Source organism: Pollachius pollachius (assembly GCF_949987615.1).
Source record: "Pollachius pollachius genome assembly, chromosome: 5".
In the NCBI taxonomy this organism is placed as follows: Eukaryota; Metazoa; Chordata; class Actinopteri; order Gadiformes; family Gadidae; genus Pollachius; species Pollachius pollachius.
Window position 1 is genome coordinate 9,481,598 of NC_136938.1, and position 27,218 is coordinate 9,508,815.

General features: G+C 40.8%; 2 protein-coding genes across 2 annotated transcripts; both read right to left on the reverse strand.

The window, feature by feature from the left end:
- Positions 1–553: 553 nt before the first annotated feature.
- LOC307075786 (myosin light chain kinase 3-like) lies at positions 554–9,083 on the reverse strand (the record flags this gene model as incomplete). The annotated part of the gene is made up of 12 exons (XM_079736481.1): positions 554–622; positions 700–835; positions 948–1,100; positions 2,083–2,211; positions 2,355–2,425; positions 3,010–3,151; positions 3,264–3,373; positions 3,857–3,950; positions 4,720–4,825; positions 5,186–5,577; positions 6,933–6,997; positions 8,481–9,083. 12 exons carry the CDS (start codon positions 9,081–9,083, stop codon positions 554–556), a joined length of 2,070 nt encoding a protein of 689 aa, XP_079592607.1.
- A 7,282-nt stretch (positions 9,084–16,365) lies between these two features.
- On the reverse strand, positions 16,366–21,007 carry cUnh16orf87 (chromosome Un C16orf87 homolog). Its single transcript, XM_079736187.1, has 4 exons — positions 20,630–21,007; positions 18,281–18,380; positions 17,689–17,868; positions 16,366–16,940 (listed from the first exon to the last, which is right to left on the reverse strand). Exons 1-4 carry the CDS (start codon positions 20,693–20,695, stop codon positions 16,822–16,824), a joined length of 465 nt encoding a protein of 154 aa, XP_079592313.1. The 5' UTR covers positions 20,696–21,007; the 3' UTR covers positions 16,366–16,821.
- Between the last annotated feature and the right edge of the window lie 6,211 nt (positions 21,008–27,218).

The following is a 27,218-nucleotide window of genomic DNA, read 5'->3' on the forward strand; positions in this document are numbered from 1 at the left end:
TATATATTTTTCTTTAGAAACATTCTATTAATCAGTCAATTGATCTAATCAGTTACCTGGTTTCCTTTGCTTCCTTAAGCAAATAACGTGAGTTGTGAAGTCATTAAGAAGCATCAACCTTTTCAGCTGACATTAACTGTCATGTGCAGGCCCGCCGCTCCCTATACGTAGAGTACGCAGAGTGCGTAGGGCACCAAGTACCTGGGGGGGGGGGCACCAAAAACTATGGTTTGTAAAAAAAATTAAAAAATAAAAATAATTATTACATTATTGAATTAAAAAAATATATAAATTAGTTATGAAGAGGCCCACCGTTGTTTTTTCTTAATTGCATAACCTATCACTCAATTCCCCCCCCCCCCCCCCCCCCGCCCCCCCCGCTCGCGTAGGGCACAGAAATGGCCCTGGTCATGTGAAAAACAGATATAGCTACAACTCTGTAGCTTCAACTCAAGCCACTAGGGGCTGCTAACGGGAAAATATACATAGCGCAGGTTTAAATGACAAAAGTGGTAACGGTTTCTGGATGGATTTGAAATTTAATGGCAGGAGCCTACACCACATTGGCAGCTTGAGAGAACCTCTGCAATCGGTTAGCTGCGGTTACCACGTAGAAATGTTTCTAGAAAGAAAGAGAAATGTTGTTGAATTTAGTTTCACTATGATGCTTAATATTACTGTGCAAGCGTGTGTCCATACCTTCCATTGGCGCTGAGCAGCCAGATAGCGCTGCAGTTTGATCTGAGACTTCAATGTGACTTGATGGTGTTTGGCTTTCTCCTCAAGCTTGTTCAACCACCTGTGTTTTGTGCACCCAGAAGCACTCAGCCGTCCACTGTCACACAAAAAAAGACATAACTGCCAAGCTCACAATTGTGCTAAAGATGTCCCTTTTTGATTGATAAGCCTAAGCACAAATATAGCTTGGGATTTTATACTTACGTTACCTTTTGGCTGGGATGAGAAGTTCGGATATAAAGTCTTTGGCCTCACTAGTAACATTTTCAAAGCCTTCACTATCGAATTCCCATTGGCCAAGAAGGATGTTGTTCATGGTCTCGGCATCATTGTCTCCCAGGAAAGGAGACAGTCCACTTAGGCTAGAAAGCAACCGAAAACCATTAGATGTTCTGTCTCTGTGCATACATGCATTGTAAGTGTTTATTAATATACTGTCGATTTTGTATTATTTGTGTTATTTATTTTGCATTTAAAATTACCAAGAAATTAAGACTGTATGCACAAGCAGCAGCTAGTGGCTGCTGACTGGTCTGTGATTATAGTCTGTTAGTGAGGGAGTTTACAATATATATATATATATATATATATATATATATATATATATATATATATATATATATATATATAGGGCATGTATCTGACATGTTAAAATGACGGACACATGGTGGTGCATTTCACAGGTCAAATGAGACAATTTACGGACCAAATCAAGCCTGATTTACGGACAGCATTCAATGAAGCATTGTCCGCCATCAAATGTCAGCGAGATATTCGCCGTTTAACATGTAGCTTTAGCCACTGCAGTTGAAGTTGTCACTGGATATTTTATGTTGTGCTTGTGTGCAAAAAAGGGAGGTTAGGGGCAGGGGTGTAAACTGTATCTATCCATATTCACAGGAAGCTGTCGTGAAGTTAAGGGTCCCATGACATGCCACCAAGTGTGAGTGTGTTTAGGCGTAACAAGCCGTTTTGAAAAAAGGCCCCTTATGACTTCACAAGTGGGCGCGTACGCCTAGATGTCTGCTGGATAGATCAGTCTACCGGCCTACCCAGTGGACTGTAGCAAACGTTGCTGATCTATCCGTCATACATCTAGATAGACACACCCACCTATGATGTCAGAAGAGGCAGATTTTCAAAATGTTGAACTGGTGTAATATGTCACCTTTAACATGTAGCTTTAGCAACTACAGCTGAACTTCTCACTGGATATCTAATGTTTCGTGTTGCTCGTGTACAAAAGGGGAGGGGGCAGGGTTGTAAACTGTATCTGTCCACATTCACAGGAATTTGTTGTTAAGTTAATGTGTATATTTGTGTGTCTTGTGTGCCGGCACTTACAGCATATACACAATCACGCCAACGCTCCACATGTCGGTGGGAAATGAGACAAAGTCATAGTTGACCACCTCAGGGGCCAGAAACTCAGGGGTACCAAAATTAACCTTTAGCTTCTCCCGTGGTCGGAACCTTGGATATGTGCAGGAAGGAACATCATCCCAATTAAACAATACAATTAGTTTCAATCTTACAAGAGATTTTAAAAACAGACTTATTTCTTATTTTTGCCTTGTTAAGCTGTTAGCATGTTGAATGCAGGTCTATATACGTACTTCCGGGCCAGCCCAAAGTCAATGATCTTGATCTGATTGCCTGTAGCACTCACACAAAGAATGTTCTCTGGCTAAGATAGGAGAGAGAATACACATAGACACAAATCACACACACATTAAAGCATTGTGAACATCATCACACACCTTGGAGTTTGATTTTTTTTTTGATTTGCCCACTTTAGTATGTCATTCTAGAGATTACATACATCTGATTCTAGCCAGACAAGAGTTTAACCACTGCAGGGCATGGGGCTTATGTACGTATTTATGCATTATAATGTATTACATTTGGATCAAAAGAGAAGTACAAACATTTCTGTCTGACACAACAACATCAAACCGGGTCACAAACCAAAGAAACATCTTCTTTGTGTGCTTATTTTCAAAAACTATTTTTGTACTGCAATATTAATAATAGTTTCAAAATTCTCTTGCCACAGACTGGGGCCTAACGTGAACAACTGAACACAAAAGACCTTGGCAAAACAATTAGAATTGAGCATCAGGTTAATGAAACTTGTAAATCTGAAGTATCATCTGACACCCCTAGCTTGTAAAACATTGTTGCACATTAACAAAGGCAACATGAACAATTTGGCACACAGCTGCAATGGCATCTTGTTTTGCATGTTAATAATCCAAATGTTTTTTTCACCTTGAGATCAAGATGCAGGATGTACTGCTGGTGTAGGTATTGCACCCCTTCACATATCTGCTTGGTAAACACAATGGCATCCAACTCGGTCAGCTTGTAGTTCTCATCCACGATGCGGTCAAACAGTTCTCCGCCTTCCACGCTAAAAGACAAATGATCAGTCACTGTTGAACCATTGTTTGAGTAACACACATTGCCCAACAAACACATCAGGACCATGTCTGACTGGCTTTAAACTCTGCAGGATGACTCACTACTCCATGATCAATATCAGGTTTGTCCGTGATTCGAAGGCGTCGTAGAGCTGAATCAGGTTCACATGGTTCAGTTGGTTCATTACCCCAATCTCATTCTTCACTTCATCCTGTGACAGTAAATGGAAGACAGTACAATACACAGAAAGAGAGGGATACATTACATCCAAGGTGCATTCTTTTTTATTAATGATAATTTAGTTATGATTGTGAACTGCAGAAGAAAGGGTTTGAGATTGAGTGAATGCTGTGATGATCAATAAACAATTAAAAATAAAAGGATAAAATCCAAACAAATGAATACAAATAGGAAACTACTCTTTTTATGCTTCACCTATCGTGACCGGACTAGAATATCTTCTGATGAGAAGATTTCCTCATCCTTTGACTAACATATTCCTTTTACCAGCTTCATTTGCCACACTTTATTAAAAGTTGGAAGTGAATTGTATTCACTGATGAATTCCTTAAGGGGCTGGAGTCTTGCCAGTCGGACTATAAATGGAGGCAACAAGAATGTTGTCGCTAGCAAGGTAGTGTGGGTGTCGGGGGCGGGGGGGGAGGGAACTATAGGCCTGCTGTTGCTCACTCACTCGTTCCCTCATTACCCGGACCTTGATGATCTTGGCAGCAAGGGTCAGACCTGAGGAAAGCTCCGCACATTTATGGACCTGACCAAACCTGCCCCTGGGAAAGAGAAGGCAGATATTGTGTATGGATATGAGGACGAGTGTACCTCATGCATCTGGCTTGAAGCTCCATTTAGAGCTCTACAGCTAGTGTGGAGTAACACTATGCACATGTATGTGCATTACGTACACGTGCTATCCCCTCTTTAAAAGGTGCTGACCCCTACAACAGACGATTACAATGGAGCCCTCTCAACACTCCACCCAAAAATAACTTCACTGCCGCAGCCAGTGTCTAAACATAGCCAATAAGAGCCCAGTGTTGGTACCTGCTATCTATCTCCTCCGACAATGTGGGCAGCAGAACAGGAGAGCTAACAGGAGATTCTTGATGTTGTCCAGAGCATCTCTAGCCAAATAGTGCAGATAATGAAATGCATACCAAACTGACAGCAATACGAGCGCTTTACTATATTAGAAATAAACATGTGTACTTTGTTTTCGATATATCATACTAGTATTGTATTTCATAGACATGAAACCAACAATTAGTCTGAAAAAGGACAACAGTATTTTGATCATTCATTTCAAATGCACACCAAAAGCATCTTTCACCTGAAGCTGGAATGCCCCAGCCGGGATTTGACACAAAAACTTATGCGAACAAACTTGTTAACAACAATTACTTGTCAATTTGACTTTTAATTTATTATAAAGTGCTAACAAAATGAATGGGCCACTCTTTTTCAGTGTGTGTGCCTTTAGCTGTCATCTGTATTTTTCATTCATTCACATTAAGGCCACCAACAGCAGGTAAGGGAACGCACCCTCCAAGGACCTCATCAGGCATGATGCTGTAGTAGGAACCCATGGGGACCTGCTTGGCAGTGACAATGCGGTGTTGGAAGGGGGCAGAGGCAGGGGGACAATCGTCTGGCAATGAAACAAACATCAAATCATTGGTGCAGAGCTTTCACTACTGAACAAAATGTGTCTGTTCATTCAAATAAACTATGACATGTCAATGGATGTACACCTGTCCAAAACTGTGTTTTCAAGCAAATGTCCGGATTAACATTTTGAAATGTTTCAAAATGAAGGCCCTTTATCCTCTACCGAAATCTATAGCTGATTTGAAAGCCTTGCAGGCAAAAACTCTAAATCTGTTCACACTAAGCAACAAGTAGGATTACGGATTATGGATATTGCCATATTCCTAATGCAAATTGTGAATGTGAAAGTTCCCCTCACCTATGACCGCATGTGGCAGGGCTGTAGCTGCGGTTAAGCTACCAACGATGGAGACTGTTTCCGGAGCAGGAGGCTTTGGTAGCTCCTTGTGTACCCCTGTTGGTAGCTGGGTGTTCTGCTGCAGAGAGCCTGGCTCCCTGAGAACTCCTTCAATCTGCACAAAGGCATTCCTCCCCTTGTCTGCCTCCACCTTTGTGTTCCCTTGCCACAAACACCTGTTGGGACTCAGTTCTGTAGATGCTTCTTCAAGCGCTGGTGTCTCATGGCTGGAGCTCTGGTCTTGCTCATTGGCAGTGACAGAGATGGTTTCACAAGCAACACTTTGCTTGGTGTTCAGCGCTTTGACTTTGGTTTTTGATAGGGAGGCGGGTACGGGAAACTTGGGTTCCTTGGTAATCACTCCTGTGAGATCCTCTGAATTTGCGTCAGAGTGTCTATAGGACAGTAAAAAAGTGAATTATCGGAAATATTACAATCAAATGCAAGACTAAATTACAGGACATTTCTTAACATATGTGGCTAACCTGGCAGTGCTAATAAGATGCTTCAGCAATGGAGCAACACAGAACGACATATGGTTATTATTTAAAAGAATAGGCTCAATAGAATAGTGTTATATTGATAAACAGCTAAATGCAAATCATTCTCATACCATACCTATCTCGTACATGACCTGTTGCTGTCTCCTGTTTTCCCAGTAAATCCCGAGTCTTCCGTACAATGGTCTGATCTCTGCCAGGTTCCTTCTTGCTATTCAGAGTCACCTCTTTGGATCTACAAGTCCCTTTCCTGGGGGCATCTCTAATCAGAAAGCTGGCTTTATTTACTTGTTTGGCCATAGTCACACTTGTGGGTGGACAACGGGGAGATGTTGGAGGAGCCAGCTCAGTTTGAATTGAAGTATCAGCGTCATGGTTTGCCGCCTTGATCTCATGTGAAGTCACTTTGGAATCTGTAGAGAAATCACCAAGGAAGAAGGCGTGGTACTGAGAAATCACAGTATCAAGATTAATGGATATTATGATTTCCAATAAAGAGCTAAAAGTGTAGTGGGCGGCGAGGGGGGGGGGGGGGGGGGGGGTTAATAGGTTATTGTTCAGGTGCAGTTTAAGAAAATTTAAGGCTTACGTATACTAGGTGTTTGGCAACATTTGATTGTCCTCTTTCAACCCATCATCACCTGATATAAGTTTAAATGCTTCATTCTCCCCCAGTGTTTTCTCCGGGGAAACTGCAATGGAAGGCGTTGGTTTCTGTTCTCCGTAGTACTCTTGCTCCTCCCCCTAAGAGGAGAATGACACCTTCTCACGAGTTAAACATAAAATACTTATGTCTGCTTGGCAACAAACATTATTAGGCTGTAGTCCGTGAAAATCGACAAAATAGACACAATACCGCTCATCCTTATCAACAGCCTCAACCGCCCAGTGGCCATCCCTAAACACAGAGAATCAGCCTGCCAGCCGTAGCCAAGGGTCATAGGGAAAGACCTTATGTAAAACGTCTGAACTTCTACACACACACAGTAATCTCTCTCCTCAAATTCAAGAACCAGGGCCTCCGACATCTTACTTTTATACTGACCACACTACTCAAAGGATAACATCGTCTGGCAATAAGAGATATATGCCAAACTCAAGGTTCCCCAAAGTAGACTGCACTTAGACATCCTATCCAATATAAATAACAGGGGCTCACAACACAGCCACAGTGTCCCTACTATCACTACCCTTTATCCAGGTCCACAAAGCACACGGAAACACCCAGGCGTCAGTCACTTCTCCAGCACCCTGGCACAAGCATTCCTGGGGGGGGGGGCGGAAGTGTGGTTCCCTGGTAGTGGGAACACACCACCTGGAACAAACAGTCCACAGGCGTTGTCACGGAGGTGTATGCGAGGCTGTATAAATGGCCTTAGCCAAAATAGCCCACAAACCTCCAGAGCCATTTGCGTCTCTAAGCTTTTCTCTCCGTCCCTGCCTGCTGCAAAACTACTTTGTTTTATCTTCTGCCAAAAAGGCCAAGCCCAGTGAAAGTCCACATTTCACTGACCTTCGCTAAGTGATGCCAGCTTCACCCTCCTGTGTACCTGAATGATTTTGTAGAACCACCTTGATGCCAGCTCAAAGTCTTAGTCCCTGGAGAAGTGAAGCCTTCCTCCTTTAGCCTGATGGCCTTACAACGGCTGTCCGCTAATCAAATCAAATATAATTCATGGACCCCAGGGGGGGATTATTAATGAACACCAGTGTGGCTGCCAGTCACACACATACACGGCGTGCTTGCATGACATTTTGTATGTCATGCATGCATGTCTTGTACGTGTATACACATACAATTTTCCTAGGTCCTAGTTGTACAGATGACCCTCTCACATTTGCAGTCCTTGCTTATTCATCGGACATACATTGAACAAATGTCGTCGTGAATGAATAATTAACGATGAATGATTAATTACACAAAATAAGAGCGACACTTATTGCACGTTTCCCAAGGGTGAAAACTAACAGGGCATGGTCTTAATTAAAATAGACTAAATTATTTTATTAAAACATTTAAAGACCATCATAAACCTCACAGCTCTATATTATTACCCCAAAAAAGAAAAAACAACCTACTGAAACCAATGAGCCTCAACAATACAATTTTAGAAAGCTTACATTGCGGTGTTGGCTTCGACACATATCTTCCTTAGTATGTAAACAAACAGATATTTTGGTTTAAGTTAAGTCATCATTTCCACAACCTATTGCAAATAAGGCTGAGGTAAAACATTGTTGTTACAATTAACGTGTGTGTGCCTGCGCGCACGTGTGTGTGTGTGTGTGTGTGTGTGTGTGTGTGTGTGTGTGTGTGTGTGTGTTTGAGCAACATTTGATATGCATCAAAATCTGAAAAAAGGTCTGAGTAATTCAGGAATGCAAATTGTACTAATGGTGTGAAATAACGTAACTTTAAATTCCTTAGTATACTTAAAATGAGATTGCCATGTTCGATTCAACATGTTAAAAGTTGAACTGCTGTCAAACACTGATTTTGACAGGGTACAATGTAGGCACTCGTGGGCTCTTGGATGACTGGAGTCAAGGTAGGAGGAGAAGCAGGAAGCCACAAACCACTAAAAACAAATCATCAATCATTCATGAGGTGTCGTTGACAAGTTACAGGCAGCAGCCAATTTGGTGGCATTTGTTGGACAAGTTCTGCAGAGTTCTCTGCACAAAAAGCGAAGGGGGGATCGGAGCCTATTTTGATTTTGTATACTGCCACCTTAAGAAATGCAACAAGGGGACACTTTTTTAAAATGAAGATGAACAGAAAGCCAGAATGGACTGACCTGATGCCCGTTCGAAATGGTTGATCCAAGCAAGCCTTTAATTCTCCACGGCACATCTCCTTTCAGAGTAAAGTCTACCACTTTCGAGCTCTGAAACACTTCGGCGATATATTCCAGCATTGTGTCCACAGAGGAAACCGATTCCTCGATACCTGCAAGTCTCTCTCTCTGGCTCTTGCCTTCCTGGGTGAGGTTCTTGAGAAGCTTCATGTTCTCCCAGCATGGTCCCTCGACCTCAGAGCATGCGTTCTGTACCCCTTCTTTGAAAGAGGTCGAGCGTCCTGTTTGATTATCGACAGCCCGAAACTCTGCTTCTCTTCCCCAAGTCCTCTGGATCTGGGCGAGGCCTTTCTCCAAGGATCCCAGGCCTTTGCAGACCATGTCCAGCCTCTGGAGAACATCAGCATGGCCAGAGGCGATCCGCTCAACGTGGCTCTCTAACCTGACCAGTTTGACCTCCATGCTTCCCAGAGCGTTCACGATCCCGGAGCCAGGGATTATGCAGGGTTTCCTCACAGCTCCAGATGCGGCCCCTGATGTGTCGGCCTTGGTGCCGTCATACATTTTGGCAATGCAGCTGGCCAGAGTTTCCGGTTTGCTCATGGCTTTTTTCCAAGGCTCAAAAGACGTTCAATGAATGGAAAAGAGTGGACTGGAGATCAGGGTGGAGGGGGGGTTAGTTTTGATGCTCTCGTTTGTCCGAACCTGCGTGCTCTTCATAAGCTCTATTTTGGTGTGAATGCATTCCTAATTGCTCCGTCTCCTTTAGTTCATTCAGTTCCGGCAGGCCTAATGCTTGCTCCCTGCTTCTTTGTCTGGGTGTATTTCTGTATGTGTTGACGATACAGCACTCCTGAAATAAACACCTCCTCCCAGTTATCTTATCCATCCAGTACTCTGGGCCCCTCCCCACTCTGTCTTTCCTACCCAGGCAGAATTCCACTGCTGGGTTTGACGTCACAGACCATGAACATTGTGTAAACGGCCGTGTGTTAAATCAAGGCTACATTACATATATACATACATAATTAAGGTGGATTTATTTAATAGAGACAAGACCATATTGCCCTCACAGTTTTGATATTGCTCCCACAGTGTTGCTAAAAAATAGAAAAAAATAATATTTAAATATTTAAATATGGGTGACAAAACTATGATTAAATTATAGGGGATGCTCCCAACTTAATTCTTATTATTTTTTTACATTCAAGGGCATTTTTGGAGGCATTTCAGCGTCATGACGAAAGGAAACAGGTATGCTAAAGCCATGGTGTGTGTGGACATGAAGAGCTCTGTCTGCTCAGTGGGGGATGTTGATGTTGGATTCAAGAGAGGGCTAAGCTGCTCGGACACTTAACACCATGGTGAGTGGTGCATTTCATACACAACATCGATCATTATAGCACTCGTATTCGATGACATGTACTAGCTTAAAAGAAGTGTCACAAAGTTGATGTGAGCCATAATAACCATGGGGAACATAACATGTAAGGTTTTATACAGCTGTTAAAGCTTATGTTAAACACTATTATTTACACTGTAAGCATTTACAATGTTGTTGTTTTTTAACTTGGTTTAGTTACGAATAAAATACGATACTTTGTAATATAACCTTTTATTTATTAAGTATTGAGGTATTGCTAAAAAAATACCGTTGTTACATCTTACCCATTATAGTAGCAGAGGATAACTTATGTCTAGGATGGCGATGAGATGCCCATCTGTGTATTTTGATTGCTGTAGTTGTATTCTCCATGTTTCCATGGGTGAGTTCCAACAAAAGACCAAACTGCTGCAACAAACGCCAAGGCCCAGGGAAGCTGGGCCTTGGCGTTTGTGCTGCTTGTATGGACTGTGCTGCTTGCATGGAGCCCACAAGAGCCAAACTACCCTATGTCATCTAATCGCAAAGGTTCAGTGGAGAGGCTGTGGTTCAACTACACCATAGGTACCTTTGAGCTCTCTGGAGGAAGAGGAATAACCCTAGTGGTCTAAAATACACATAACAGTTAAGTTTTTTTTTTTTTTCTTATGTTTAGAAGGCATGCATGCCTCCCAGTCTATCGTGAATTATAGCTGGTTGTCCACATAGAATGCCTTCATAACAAAAGGGATGAAACGAAATCAGGATGATCTCTGGCATGTTTTTGCAAGGCATAGTTGGCGCAGCATTGGATGTATGTTGTTCCATAAAGAAGAACTTGTCATTTACAGATCTTGGGCCTGGGATCCAGTTCCATGCCGCAACAGGGCTGTGTCAGATGTCAACAGGTGAGCTTGATGGAACATAGACTGTATGTTCCAATTGGGGGGGCAGGGACCCTGAGCAATGATGGCCCCAGAGCTGGTCCAGGCAGCAGGTAATTTAAGAGATTTGTCTTTGCTCACCTGGAAGGAGCAGTTAAACACAAAGTTCTCTCTAATCTCTAGTTTATAGCTAACTCTGGTACTGCTAATGAGCTGTGCATTGGGTCTGTCAAATAAATAAACAATGCGATTATTGTTGGGTAACCAAGTGACGTGGTGCCCAGGTATCATTATCCTCTTCGGCGTAGGGGTTGAATGGTACGGTACCTCAGTCAACCTAATGGATCTATTGCTTCCTGGAACTGGAACCAGAATGAAGAACAGGGTGCCATAGACATGCCAGCTAATTGAAGAGGAACGATGGTAAATGGTGGAAGGAGAGCTCTGATGATTGTGGTCAGACGGACTCCTGGGCTGGCTGTCACAACATAGCTAAGACAATACAAGACGCTTCTAATGGCATCTACCATACATGCAAAAGAGCCGAAAGATGTAGATGGTCCAGGAAGGATAGTGCAAAAATCTAAGTATAAAGACCTGAAGCAATCAGAGTACAATGACAACATGAGCAAGTTGGATTTACTGAGCTTCAATAGAATTTTTCGGCAAAACAAAACAAATGGGCAGCATGTGCTGCCCATGGTCGCTTCTTTGGTCACTTCTTTAATGTTGCCATCATGAACTCCTGGATCCAATACAAGTTGGAAAGCGGAGGCCTACACCAACCTCCAAAGGTTACTCAACAGCTACTGGACTTTAAATGAATAGGGCAGGCGGAGTATGGTTTCATTCGTATAACAAATCAAGGACTTCTAATCCTGGTGTGGATTTACCACATATCAACTGCCTTCAAAATTGTGTCTAAGTAACCATTCACAAGTTGTTAAGATACAGCAAATCTGTTTGTTTTACCACAAAAAGTGTAATGGCATTGTATTACACAAGTAATTCTATTTGCATGGACGAAGTAAAAAGCTGTGTCCAGGCATTCTCATCGGTGTGTAGTAATCTTTAGTTTAGTTTATTTATTTCAACAATGAATAAAAGAAACAACCAAGCAATTTTTAAAAACCAAAGGAAATACAAGTGCAGGAGAGGGAAAGAAATCTCAGTAGGCTCATGACATTCCCTCCACGATACAGAAACAAAAATAATATTTCAAATTGTAATGGCTGGAGTTACTAAAGAAAGACCCAATGTTATCAATGGTATTCATCATCCGAGGTTGGAATGATAGGGATGGCCTCCATGACGATACACCAATGGAACTGTATGTCAACAAAGCCATCATCCATTTATCTTATCACTCCATTTAGGGTTTAGGGATGCAGGGGCGTAGGAATGAGATTAACATTGGGAGGGACACATATCGGAAACCTGACAGATCCGTTAATGGTTTGAACAGAAATATGTCATAAATTAACTACACTGAAAAAATTCACAAATATGTTTTATTCTACTAAAAAGATACATTTGTAAATGTAAAGGAAAACACATTTTGAATGGCAGTAATGAACTGATAAATATCAAATCAATTCTTTAATTGCACGCTCAATCATCCAGTTTTTTAGAATAAGAAGCGGTGACAAGACGCTGTATTTTGCTTTCAAAATAAAATAAAATATTTTTCTCCCCCCGGTATAATTTTTAGGTGGGACAAATGCGCCTGTCTCCAATATTGGAGGGGACACGTCCCCTCCGTCCCCCCCGGTTCCTACGCCCTTGTAGGGATGTACACAATACAGAAATAAACACATACAAGCCCCAACAAATGATGCACCATCCAGAGAGTCAATGCTGATTAATATCTTACTACCTTCATCTTACCGTAAATGTGCGCATGTAGTCAGACAAATAACATTGACAGCACAAGAGATGTTCCCATTGTTATTCAAAAGTTCAAAGCCTTGGTCATCTCTCCTTTAATTAGTCCACAGGTCTTTTTTCGATGAATAGAAGCACGCCTAAGCTATTAATTTGAGAGTACGAAGACCAGGAGAACGCAGAGGAAAAGTAGAGCAGCTCTTCAACTGAGAAAGATGATTACTGAAATGTTATCTTGTCCTCCTGTACTCTGGTACGAGGACCAATGGGCATGCATGGGGGTACCGTTGCTTCTTTGTGGGAGATAGCAGCTGTGTGAGATTAGGCAGGGTATGCAGGAAATGTGAGTGTGCAGTTTTATTCTTAGGCACAGAGATTGGACGCACATTATTTTATATATAGGCTATATATACACGGTGTAAAGATCGGAACGATGCAATTTGATGGGTGCCAGTTTGGTGCAGTCAAAACTGTTTGACACCTCAATCATAGACATTATTTCCCGTTTCATCGTCATTCTGTGAAATGTAAATTGTAACCAAACACGTTCTCCGCCACCGAAAATGGTCCCAAATTGACAAAAAAGCACACCTTTTGCCGGGATTATATATTCTTAAGGTTTTATTAGTTTTTGTGTGTCTTGTTTTTGCCTAGCTCTACCGAAAGACACTGGGAGAATCTTCTCGCAGATGAATCATCATGTTAGTTGGCCGAGCAGAGGCTACATGATACCGTGACAGTTCCATCAACCCTTGGAAAACACGGTTAGTGTTTACTAGAGGGTTACCAAATGGGTCCAGCCCAAGAACCTGAATGAGGGAGGGTTTTCTTTAGGTTGGGCTTAGCACTTGCTACCTGACGGGTCAACGTGATGTCATCAGGTACTAAATGTGACCACAATAAAACCATTAACATGGACAAATATTGATTTGACAGTCCAGGACAATCATTTGCAAAGAACATTCAAAGAGGGCCTTATTTTTTAATAGCACCTCAGCCTTTTAAATGTTTCAAATGAATGCGGTGTAAATCCAACATTAACCGTCAAATAGAACTATTGGCTAGCCGTTTCCTACTCAAAAATATGCTCAAAGCACCAGGGAAAACTTAATGTCATCTTATTGAAGTAAAAAAAAAATATATATATATATATATATATGTAGTTTTAAGACCATCTAGCTCTGTTTGAAATTGACACACAACTAACTAAATTGGTTTTGTCAAGTATAAAATTAAATCAAATTGGTTGCAATTAGTTATATCAAAATTGTCAAAACATAAGTAATCAGTTAGCAGTTGTCACACGTTAAGGTAGAAAGTGATGAGACATTGTCAGAGAGAAGGTCTAACAAAAAAAACATATTGAACTTTAACTTTTGACTACTCCAGGTAGCAGTTTGAGGGCAAGTGACTAGTCGTTTGTAAGGTCAAATATGAACAGAAAATCTAATCTAAAAGTCCATCATCAGAGTGCCATTTCTCAAAATACACATTCATGTAGCGATTTGATTGTTGCAACCAACAGGTATAATAGTAGGCCAACTTTCATTTTCCACATGGTGGTGTTGACATGGAATTGCAAACCTTGATTAAAATACATGTTTTTTTTAAAAAAAAAAGATCATATTGCTTGCTATTGTATTAACTAGAGTTTTCGCTCAACCTCTAGTTGTAATTAAACCCATAGCAATAATGTGGAAACCCCAGTCGATAATGCAACAAATTTCTGAGCGCATAATATAATAACATTTTGCCTATAATTTTACAACGTATAACATTCGTTCACCACAAATTACTCTTAAAAGCAGTCCCAACATTGTAATATTTCTTAACCATTCAGCGAACGAAAGCCAACAGGCTGATTATCATTTAGAGGGCCACTCGACATGTAGGAGCGTCATCAACACGCCCACTGAAGTGGTGTGAGAAATACAGACTTTCTACTCCTCATTCAAATATAAAGTAATTTACATTTCCTACGGAGAAAATACTACCTCAGGGGTAGTATTATTCAGGAGATTTTCAGGGTACAAATGTCAGGATATGTTGTTCACACATACGGCCCATCAGGAGAATATCAGGATTTACACGTGTGTCTGAAAGCAGCTAGTGTGTGAGCATTTGATTACATTATAAAATTACTCAATTTAGGGTAACAGGGGTAATTGTTCAATGTAAAGTGTAGTATACTATGCATGTAAATCAATTAGTATTGGTTAGTTGAAAATAATAATCATCATTGAGATAAAACATCTCTTCCAGCGTCCTGGCCAACCCAGGCAACAGTAGCCTACAGTCACACATAGCATACATACAAAACATAAGAAAAATAAAACAACTAAAACAGTCCGCAGGGGGGAGGGGGGATATCAATATTGAAGACATTTGTTTGTGTGTGTGGTGTGTGTATGCGGTGTGCATGTGCGTGTTTGTGGTGTATGTATGCGTTCGCGTGTGCTGTGTGTGAGCTTCAGGCTGCTTGGCACATGCGCACAAAAGTAACTTGAGTAACTGGTGCAACAGGCCTGCTATTATAGTAGTAAGATTACCCGTTACTGGCAGTTTAGTTACTCGGTAATCAAACATTGTAGCTATACCCTAATAGTATTTTAGCAAGTGGGAGTGGCTTGTGTAAAATAGAGAGCCAGAACTGCAATAAAGCCCGTCCCTTCCCTTTAAGTGTAATTCCAGCGAAAATTTAACCCAGGGTCTTTTTCGGCATGAAGACCTATAAAATAAGCCAACACAAGTTGATTACCGGCTACTGTAAATAATATAATAGAGGCGCAAACAAATTTAACTTAGCATCTCCCCTCTTGATACTTGGTTGTTTTAATTTTTTTGGCACCTCTATAAAACTTTGATTTGGAAGCGTTTACACTGCCCCTAGACAATAACATGGAAGCCATTTGGGCTGCTCCGGGCATTCGTGGGCAAGCTCCATACTCGATTATCAACGAAAAAAAGTGTCTGCAGGGCTTATTTTATGGGTCTTTATGCCGAAAAAGACCCTGTGTTCAATATTCGCCGGAATTACACTTTTAGATAAATGAAAGTACCAGAAGTGGGTGGGATGGCACTTTTGTGTTCATATAAATATGGTGTTTGGTTTTCCTTTAACAAAATTTTTTTGGAGAACAAAAAGGGTTGATTAATCGACAGTGTCAAACAGGTGGAGGTCGGAGGGTCAATTAAGCACATGTGAAGGTCAGAGGGCCACACAGAATTTGGTTGGAGGTCACTCCCACAAGCGTGGCTTTAGCTCAGGAGGGTTTACGCAAGAATTAAACGGGTTCAAACGAACCGGTCCGCGAGTTTGCTAAACTACACTCAACATTCTTAACCGCGACACAGTCGAAAGAAAGTCAGTTCCAGCTGCAGCCCTATATATACGCGTTTGGGGTCACAGCTGAATTGAATTAGGCTAATGTCAATTCCTCTGTTCATTATGTTTGATGTACTAAAAATAATTAGCTCATTTGCTAAATGTCTAGTGACACATCAGATTGCTGGTTCGGAACTACCCGTGATATGAGCCTTAATGCGTTGAGTTAAATGCTCACTTTCTCTAAAATAAAAGTATACTGTAGCGCCAATGCCAGTGGCTCCCTCTTGCAATTGGTTAAAAACGTTTAGACCAGTAAAATTAGAGTTAATGAGGTACCTCATAGAGATTATTACATATACATATTACAGGAACCATAAAATGCACATCAATAATGACGAACATTTTTCGATTATAGATTATATTTAAATGACAACATATGAACAGAACATTAAAAATAATTCCCAACAACATCCCACATCTTTATTTCCCTTAAAATCTTTAGATGGCTCACTTTTATAATGAAGTGTCCATAAAGGTTTATCAATTAACATGGACTTAATTAATCAATTAAGGCAAAACTATGTTCTAACGTGTTGCTTCAGCAAAGATATTCACAGAGAAGCACTTATATTTAATGATTATGCCGTGTTTCAGGTGACAATTTCAGGATTTCTAACCCATGAAGGCCGGACACATAACAGTGCATGTAGAAGGACAGAGTACTTCCATTGCAGGCTTCATCCATGTCATCAATCCACCTGATGCACGCCGATGCAAGTCAGATTTCTGGAGCTGCCATTTCCCATCGTCTTTGGTTGTCCCGTCTCTCCTCAATGTTTTACAAGTTACTTATTCAAAGTACTCTGTATATTGCAGTGGCATCTATAATATCAGCCTCTGACCCAGGATCTTGCGGTTGATTTCAGCCAACGCCACCGAGAACACAAAAGCCTTCTCGTCTGAGAGATTTGCATAGATGTCCACTTCCTTCTCCTGTTTTTCTGTAGATAAAAATTGCAAGTTGTTTATTAATGCAGCATTACCATACTAAACCACAAGCAGGACTGAAGGCAGCAATGAGAACAGTTACTGCATTTCCAAATTTGAAATGACGGTCCAAATCTCTACTAAATTGCATATACTTTAAAACGCAGGATAAGATGTTAATATGGAATCAAATTGGTTTATTTCGGTTAAATGCATGCTATACAATGCATAACATGTTACTCGCAGTCTTGGGTTACCAGGGAATGTCAATCAAACATTCATAGATCCCCACATCTAATTGCAATGAGGGAGAGTGCCTTGTGTAGGAAATAGTGAAAGCCTGTAAAGAAATATAGCCTCCACACTAAATAAAAGCATCTACCAGAAGATGGCAATGTGTGGGCTTATTTTCAGTACTGGGCTATGCATGGTGGTATATTGCACCTAAGATTGAGGTGATTTTGAGCGTGAAATTTGCCATTATTTATATCAAACTCAATTATTTTACATTGCCTGATCAGCTTTCATTTGACAAGATGATCAGCAGCACCAATCATCCATTTAGCATTTATCGGCCAATAATGATCTGTTGCTGTCTGATCAATCGGTGCACCCCCATTCAATATTGTAGATCTTGAAACACCTCAACAGACAATACGATTCCTTCAATGTTTATTTTGTGGGCAAATATCCATCCCTAGTCAGAACACAAGCCATGTATCATGGCATTGCACCACCTTCAAATCAATAAAAAAATGTTACCTTTCTCTTCTTCGGGTTTCTTTAGGCCGACCGTCTTTGGTCTTCCACGCCCCCTGCGGATGGGGTCTGACTGGCTGTTGGAGCGAGAGTGTCTCCTGTTCTCCAAATCGTTCACCATGGGGGAGTCGATGTGATCTCGACGGATGCGCTCCGTTCTTCTCCGCTTTGGGTCCAACTTTTCTGAAGAAGTTAATGCAGCAATGATGAATATTACTATGCATTAAAAATAGATTGTATTTTGCAACCCTTATTAAATGTTATTAATTTCATAATTTAAAAAGAGACATTACATTACAAAAACAAGTGGTTAGAAAAAGGAAATGGAAACTTCTCCACCAAACAATCAATAACTGGAAGAAGAAGACGTAACAGTATGCTTTGAAACGATCTTGAGGCAAGAGAAATAGAATAGAAATAACTAAACAGATTAATTTCGGTAAGTACTTGAAATTCCTTAACACTGAATCCCTGGAGCATAAAGTTAATCCCTGCTAAGGGTTAATGAACTTCATGCACAAAAAATCCTGAGTGGGGAGATTTGAGGTATGTGGAGATGTTTAATTCTTTGGAATAAAAAAAAAAAAGACTTTACCTGCTATTGCTGAAGATGGCCGATCATTTGGCTTTGCACTGAGCAGCTTCCGGCTAATAAATATAAAGCCACACGTGCAAGACTTGCACGCAACTGGAATCTAGAAGGAACAAACATGAGAAGGATTGATCATTAAATTGGACGCTGAGCCTGTAACATTCTAAAACTAAGGCTGTTGACTCAATAAAACAGGGTTGACATTGACAATAGATATTGGGAAGGCCTAACCCCAGTGTGATAAATTCACACTTCAGTAAACTACTGGGAAAATTTGTAGCTTTTTGTAACAAGTAACGGTTAGTTGGTGATGCAGTTTTCAAATTATCATGACTAAAATACTAATCTAAAATACTAATCTCACCACCAGGCCGGGAAGCAAATCCTGCTAAAACTTTCGGGCCATAAAATGTAATTCACCATGTGCATCACACCGCTTATACCTCAACAGCCTGAGCTAGCTGCTAGCAAAGCTGCAGTGAGCCAGCCCAATGTCACAGAAACCCTCTGCATTGTATGCATCACACAACAGTCACAGGTTAAAGGAGATAATCAGAAAGATGATCCAGGTCATGGCATGATAACCCTCCATCCTCAGTGAAGACCAGGGATTCTATTGTTTAATGAAGTACTTCAACCCACATCATACAATCCCTGGTAGACTCTTTTTTTTCTCTATGAATCTACAACACAGATTCAAACCACGTTCATGTTTTTTAGATGGCGCATAGTCCGTCAGTTTTACTTAAGTGTCAGCAAAATGTCCATGTTGAGCTTGGCTGCCCAGTGTCTGGTCGAAAACTAAAATAAACCATGTACTTGTGCAAGAGACGTCTGGATAACGTCTCTCTTTGCAGTGCATGGCTCATATGCTGCAGTTGGCAGTGAATGAAGACGTCATGCCCCAACGAAGCATCAGCAAGGAAGACTTTTAAAACGACTTGAATATCCAGGCACATTTGGGTCAGCCATTAGGCTAACTATCCCTGTCTAAAAAAGGATTGGAGAGCCTGACAGAGCCTGACAGGATAGAGAGGAGACCTTTGTGCATATGCTGGACGCTGCAATGAGTACTTTACTTTTTATTTTTTCTCCCTTGTGCAAAAGGTACAAGAGTTGTCCTTTCCCAGCTGAGGTCAATGAACTGGCCTCCCGTGTGTGGGAATCTCACAGGGTTTTGGGTCTCATATCGGGGTCTTAACTGGTGGACCGGTTAGAGCTGGCTCAAGTTACTGACCAGCTTGCTTCAAGTGTTTGGTACAAGCTGGACATAACCGGCACAGACAAAACAGCACTCTATTCACATAGTGCAATTCTAAATCTTGAGTCTATTCCAGTTCTATGAAGAAAAGGTTTGAGAGATAATGGTTAACTTTCTCCAATGATATCAAACAGTTGAATAGTTATCTACGTAATGCCTACTGTGTCTTCTGATCTGAATAATATATATTAAAACAATCCTCCTTCTGCATGTGTGTAACAGCACATTTTTCAATGTATAGCAGATGGTATGGTTATGTTTTGATTACTATTGTTTTGGGGGGAATTCATGAAATTGTTTTTATAGAAAACTATTACTTCTTAGCTATGACATTTGCACAAAAATAAGCGAAATAAGAAGCCATACAGTTATACATTGTACAAATCGGTACACTTTATTGACACAAGCAGCACCAACTATATTATGAGCCTACATTCACAGACTTGGACTGACGTTTTAGTATATTGCCCACAGGGGCGTCGATTGGGTATGACAGCCAACTGATTAAATATATATAACATGATTATTTAAAAGTAGTTCAGCCACTTCCCTCATCCCCTTAAAAGGTTATCTATTAATGGTATGTGCCAGGCTTGGGCCGTGAATTTAACCCACTTACCAATCAACGTCATGACTTCTTAACACGTTGATAATTGTATGACCATCAAGGTCGATCAGATATAGATTTTAATCTATAGAGACGTCTCTCATCCCCTTAATAACCATCGTATAAATAAATATTCGACAAACGAACAGCAAGACAGCGCATTGAAACGCACACCGAAAAAGAAAGTAGGCCTAACCCGTCTGTCGTATTGGGAGTTATGACCTATTTTTTATTTTTTTATTTAATTACTCATACGTGATAGCTTGCAGAGTTTAACCAACCCCTAATATATAATGGTATAATTAGGTAGCCTACCTGCACCATCGTTTTAAAGCTGGGCCTACTGCAACAAATGCTATGTTCAATAATGGATTTGTAACATGTTATGGTGTAACCATACCCTACTACACACACAACATCATCTGGAAGACCAATATCTAAAAACAAATAATGCATGCATTTTATCAATAACGTCAGAGCTTACCTGTTGGTCACAATCTGGGCATGATTTAGTAGCCATTTTTACTTTCTTTGTTTTATTCGCCGACATAGTTGGACTCCTTGTCAAGAAAGCTTAAAGCCCAGTAGTAGCGCGATGGAAACTTGCGATATGCTCTCCGATACACAGACTACAAGTCTACCGAAAAATAGAGGAAACTGCATTCAGCTAGCCACACACACGCAAATGGACATCGCCTCGCTCACACACAGGCCCACACAACGACCGCAACAGCATTCGCTCACTCACGCTCAACTAGTATTACTTTGTTAACAACGGGTAAACAAGAATGACTGCTGTGTTAGGTCTATCGTCGTCCCGAAAAGCTAATGTTTTCAGCATTCCTTCAGGCATGCGCGGTCGTGCTGGCGCAGCCATCGTTGACTGAGGGTTGTGTACTGTATGTACCACAGAGTTACCCGTAGTTTATGAAATACCTAAAAGGACGAAATGTTAAATAGTTTAGGAAATTAATGTTTATAATTGAAAACGGAATGATATCCCACATACAACTAGATGAATTACTGTTTCTGGTATAGGCGGTCCGTATTAATTACATGTGATTGTTCGCTCTAAAATACATAGGCTAGGATACCGTGGTGAATTTAGTTTGTTGATGGAAATTCGACAGATATTCGCATATTCATTTCGGGTTCATCAGAGTTTCCTGTCGTTCTTTCAGTCAGTCACGGCAGACAACCAAGGACACCCACTTGCTCCTGACAAATTGCTTTTCACATAGGGACCGTCAATAAAATACTCCATTCATTTCCTATGGAAAATGGCTTTTTGGTCAATAGCTTAGTTCCATGGTATGGGAATTATACTAGGTGGTTCTAATTAGAAACATAGTTTTGCGCAACAAATTATATTATCCTTGGGTGTGTCTAATTAGTATCACCTAGTAGAACAGTTCTGCATTGGTTTGGGGTGTTTTTGTACCATACCATGGAAGCTATTGAGCAAAAAGCTATTTTCCATAGAAAATGAATGGGATTCTTTGCAACAAATTCTATCATCCTTGGTTGTGTCTAATTAGTACCACCTAGTGGTAAAGTTCTAACCCTTACCCTAACCCTAACCCCTCCAATTGACATTCAGTCTACTTTTAGTTCAGTGTCATGGTCAAATAAGAGTTTATGGCATCTGGGTAAATATAGTTTAGCTCAGGAAATTTGTTTTAAAAATTATTTACTCAGCAAGATGTATATTATGTTAGTTTGTGTTCACTGGAAGAAGCACAAAGCTTAAGGGGGGGGGGGGGTGTTATCTCCGTCCTGTCCCCTAGGTGGAAGCATAGGTATTTAAATACCATGTAAGTTGAAGCACTGGGTAGTACAACGTGGTAGTAGACATATGAATGTCATGCTCATTGTACTGCCCTGACTAGTGTTCAGTAAAAGCCAACCTAAATGTTACACAGCTGTCTGTCCATTCTTTTAAGATAATAAAGGATATTACAGTAGGTGCAACAAATAATATTATCCTTGGGTATGGCTAAAGTAATTTGTACCACCTAGTAGAACAGTTCTGCATTGGTTTGAGGTGTTTGGGGCCCATCCCATACCATGGAAGCTATTGAGCATAAAGCTATTTTCCATAGGAAATGAATAGGATTCTTTAAAAAATTTAATAAAATTGTAGGTGCAAAAAAGTATATTATCCTATGGTGCGTCTAATTAGTACCAACAGTTCTGCATTGGTTTGGTGTGTTTTGGTGGCCTACCATGGAAGCCTTTGAGCAAGAAGCTATTGAGCAAAAGCTATTTTCCATAGGAAATTAATGGGATTCTTTAAAAAATGTAATCAAATTGTAGGTGCGATTCTATTATACTTGGGTTTGTCTAATTAGTAACACCCAGTAGAACAGTTCTGCATTGTTTTTAGGTGTTTTGGTGCCATACCATGCAAACGATTAAGCAAAAAGCTATTATCCATAAAAAATTAATACGATTCTTTAACAAATCGAATAAAATTGTAGGTGCAAAAAAATATATTATCTTTTGGTGTGTCTCATAAGTACCACCTATAGAACGGTTCTATCTGCACTGGTTTTGTGTGTTTTTGTACCTTACCATGAAAGCTTTTGAGCAGAAAGCCACTTTCCATAGGAAATTAATGGGATTCTTTAAAAAATCGAATAAAATTGTAGGTGCAACAAATTATATTATCCTTGGGTGTGTCTAATTAGTACCGCCTAGTAGACCAGCTCTGCATTGGTTTGGTGAGTTTGGGTCCCATACAATGGAAGCTATGGCGCAAAAAGCTATTTTCCATAGGAAATTAATGGAGTAATTTATTGACTGTCCCCATATGAAAAGCAAGCAGTCAGGGGCAAGTGGGTGTCCCTTGGTGGTCCGCCTAGACTAACTGAAAGCACGGCAGGAACCGCTGATGGTTGTCCGCCAAGACTGACTGAAAGCACGACAGCAGGAACCGCTGATGAACCCGAAATAAATATGCGAATATCTGTCGAATATCCAACAACAAACTAACTTCACCACGGTTAATTTTCTACCTTGTCAGGCCCCAGGAGCCGTGTAAACATAGCTTTTTTTTCTGTCAGAAAAGCGCTGGCAAGGTGCGGGGGGGGGGGGAAGCGGAGGGTTGAAGCGCTGGTGCGGTCAGAGAAAAAACGCTGCGCCCGGGTGCAGAGTGATCGTTTTCCGGGGTAGGTCCGCGTTCCCTGTCCCTGGCTGGAGCTGTCCGCGGTTAATATCTCCGTTTTTCAAACAGGATCCAATAATAAATATGAATACGTTTATAAATGGCAACGGTTCTAGTTTTCTCACGAATATTACTTCAGAGATGGTTGGTAATTAAGTCTCATGCTGAGTGGCTCTGACGTGATTTCGATAAGCAGCAGTCTAGCTATTGACTTTATACCATAAGCAGGCATGGCCTTATATACACAATAGACTATACAATAGAAATATTCCCTAATTTTGTAATACATTATGAACTGCCAAACCACAAAGTTCACCGTTTTCTCTTTCAGAAATCTTGTCACCTTATGCTATGTTGTCATAGAAACATTATATGACAACTTCATGTCTAACCGGTTATTTGTAACTCTGTTACATGCACATTCTTTTTATTATCCATATTTGTCATAAAGTTCTAGAGCGAGGGAGACGATAAGAGCATATTTCTCCTCCATTTTCTTGTGTAAAAGTCCCGCACCATCTTATATTGATTGGTTACCTGAATAGCCGCGTAGCCTATGACAACAGCGCCTTTCGGAAAATATCTGGTATTTTTTCAGATAATATCAGCTGAAAGCACAAGAGGTGCTTTGAGCTGCCACACAATTAAGGTGGAGTGCTCTGAAAAACGGCGCTTGATGCAGCGTTTTTTTTTAAGGCGTCCAACCTTCTTCTGGTTACCGAGAGATGTGTCAGTGGAGCTTTGTTATGGTGATTGCATAGTCCGAAGCATCTGTGGCGATAGCAATCGGTGAATACGTAAACGGATGTGCTAGCATGGTCAGCCAAAGCCTTTAACGTGTCCATAAATGCTCTGTCTCGCTCTGTTGACCAGTCAACGGCGTGCCGCGCAAAAAAGCCACATGAGCTGAGCTGCTCTAGGAATAAAGTGATGATAAAAGTTCACCATGCCCAAAACTTGTCCTTTGTCCTCCACCGTGAGTTGTCCTCCACCGTGAGTTGATGCCTTAGTTGAAGACCATCTAGGCCTCCAGCTTCTTCAGCAGTGGCACTGCCTCCTCCTTTGTGATGAGGTGGGAAGTCGATGGAGGAGAGACACATTGAAGATCAGGTCAATGATGCCAAGGTGCTCCATGGTGTTGAACCTTGCCTTTGCAACGTGGAGTTTCATTCGGTCGAGATGACGAGCTTGGGCATTTTGTCGACAGGTGGGCGATTTTTCAAGATGTGATCTTCTAGTCCATGCTTGATAGCATTAGATGAGAAGGGCGGCTCTGTGAGGTCTGGAAATTCAGCGAGGAGGACATCAGAAGTCTAGAGCATGTTAGCAGGCCCAGAATCAGAACAGCTTTGCGGCTATTTTGCGTAGTAATAGAAAAGGTCTGTGGGTGGCTGTCATTGAGCTGCTGCGGTGGCAGTGACAACCATTATTTCCCGAGTCATCAATACGTTGATAGAGGCGAGATCAAGAACGACCATGCAGCGTTGCTGACGGCGGAAAATAAATTAACTCCGCTCTGCCCAGAGCCTGTTAATCCTGTGTAATCGTGTTAGCCAGAGCTGCTTGTACCTGCGTTGGTCGCCGTTGCAGTAACAGTTAAGTGACAAGGTAACCAGCTTGAGATTTCCCAGGAAAGCTAGCATGCTGTCCATCAGCTCAAGGCCGTGCAGAGAAGAAAGCTGATGGGTGCATTCAGATTAATTTATTCCGCAAGTCTCTATGAGGTACGTTTTCCATGCCGCAGATTATTCTTGCTCCGAAGGATGCTCGAGAAAACTCACAGCCCTTGCAGCTGTGTTCGCGATCAGAGACACCTTATACTTTCTTGTCCGTGGTAATTCTTTGGAGTGCAAATTGTGCTGCTGTCTGGAGCTCCAGACTGCAGAACAGAAGTAATTTCAGAGACACTGCCTTTGTTGTCATGTTTTTAATACGACGAAAATCATCAAAAGGAATCAGGAGACACCAAAAATGTGCCTGGTTAATTCCTTTTCCACTCTCAATTCTTAACTCCCTGATAAAGCAATGATTGCGTCACGCCCCTCTGTCACTTCTGCTACCAACTGCTAGAGGGTGCTTGCCCATTAAACACAATGTTACAAAACTGGGGAATTATATGAGTGTCTCAACAACTGTTACAATCAGAAAGGATAGAAGGACACAGCAAGATCAACTTTCTCCTCCATTTTCTTGTTTACAAGGGTGACGAGTCTCGTCCAATCTATTAGTTGATCAGTCGCCTGCAAAGGAGCTGCAGTGACAACTATTGTGCCTTTCTGAAGCGCTCGGAAAAAAGACGCCGTGCACTGTTCTTGCCATGTATTATATACGCTCGGTTAGCTGTACTTTTATGGAATTTTTTTCAGATTAATTATATATATTACTAGTTTGCTTAATACCAATAACATGAACTTATCAATTAATTATATAAATGATAACAAGCATACCCAAGATCAATTTGGAACATCTATCATATCTCTGTGTCTGCACTGATACATATATATATATATATATATATATATATATATATACAAATATATTAAAAAAGATTCAATTGACATTGTCTTTCTGGGTTGGGATTGTTAGTTCCCGTCCTATATGGCATGTGTGATGGTGGAGGACTGTCTGTGTCACTCTGAATATCTTTGTGTTAAATAGACCGAAACCATGGGCATGAAAGATTGTTTGTTATACTATATATAAACTATTCCGCTATCGACCTGTCAATTAGCTGCCATATTGGTAACTTGGGTGGGTAAACTTTCTACAACGGAAACCAGGATAATGTTTGAGTAGTTCTTTCAATTTCCCCATCAATGTAGCATTAATAATGCATGTCCTTTGAGTTGCCATGGTTTCCCCAAATATTCTAGGAGGTTTCCCCACCCAGCTAACCAACATGGCTGCTGGATCAATAAGCTATTTTGGTTTCCCAGCCACCAATGTCTGCCAGCTCTCTTCCCTTACTGTAGACCAGAAGGTGTACCCAAGGGGCTATGTCGGCAGTTCCCAGCAGGTAGGCTTACTTGTAAAGATTTTGATTTTTCTTTGTTATACCTGCAAAACAACAATGATGAAGGCAATTAATCAAATGTGTTGAACCTGTGCAATCTTTGTGTGGTTGTGGAAACAGAAGTAAACATTAGCTAATATTATTAATTTCATACAGGGGTATTGAATCCCATAGGTTGGACGATAGGCCATAGTTTGTGTGTCATTTTTAAAAGGTTGAATAAAACACATCAGGACAGAATCATTTGCTGCATAACAAGTCACAAAGGAAAAGTAAACTCTCTTTATTGACAAGTTCAAATGGATCTATTTACAGTTCTAGCAGAAACCAGAAGTGCCTTGCTGTTCCACAGCTACGATGAACTGAATACAAACAGGTTTGTACACAGGACTGTAGTCAGTTAGGACAAACCAGAGTCTCCTCTATCAACACAACATGGCCTTTATTACAGGCAGAGCAACATATGCATACGACATGACGCTGTACCCATGGTTCTGACCATTTTCCCCCACACATTCCACATCTCAGAACCACTGGGATTGGGATATTTAGAAGGTACGTCTGTTTATGAAAATATAACTCACAACGTACAAAAGCATGTATTATGGTACAATTAGTGACCATTTAAGAGTTTACAGCTTATGATGCTTCCTAGCTTTCATGAAACAGTTGAAGTATTTATCATGACCATAATTGTTGGCTGAATTAATTGGACTCAGAAACAAACAGCCAGAAACAAAAATTCTGCATTGCCAATTTTTACGATTTCTTTTTAATTTATTTTGGAGCACAGGAGAGCTGCTAATGGTATGTCTTATATTTACATTTATATATTGAAATAAAGTGTGTTGATTTAGATCTGTGGCTTCTTTTTTTGTATGTTTTAAGAGAAGT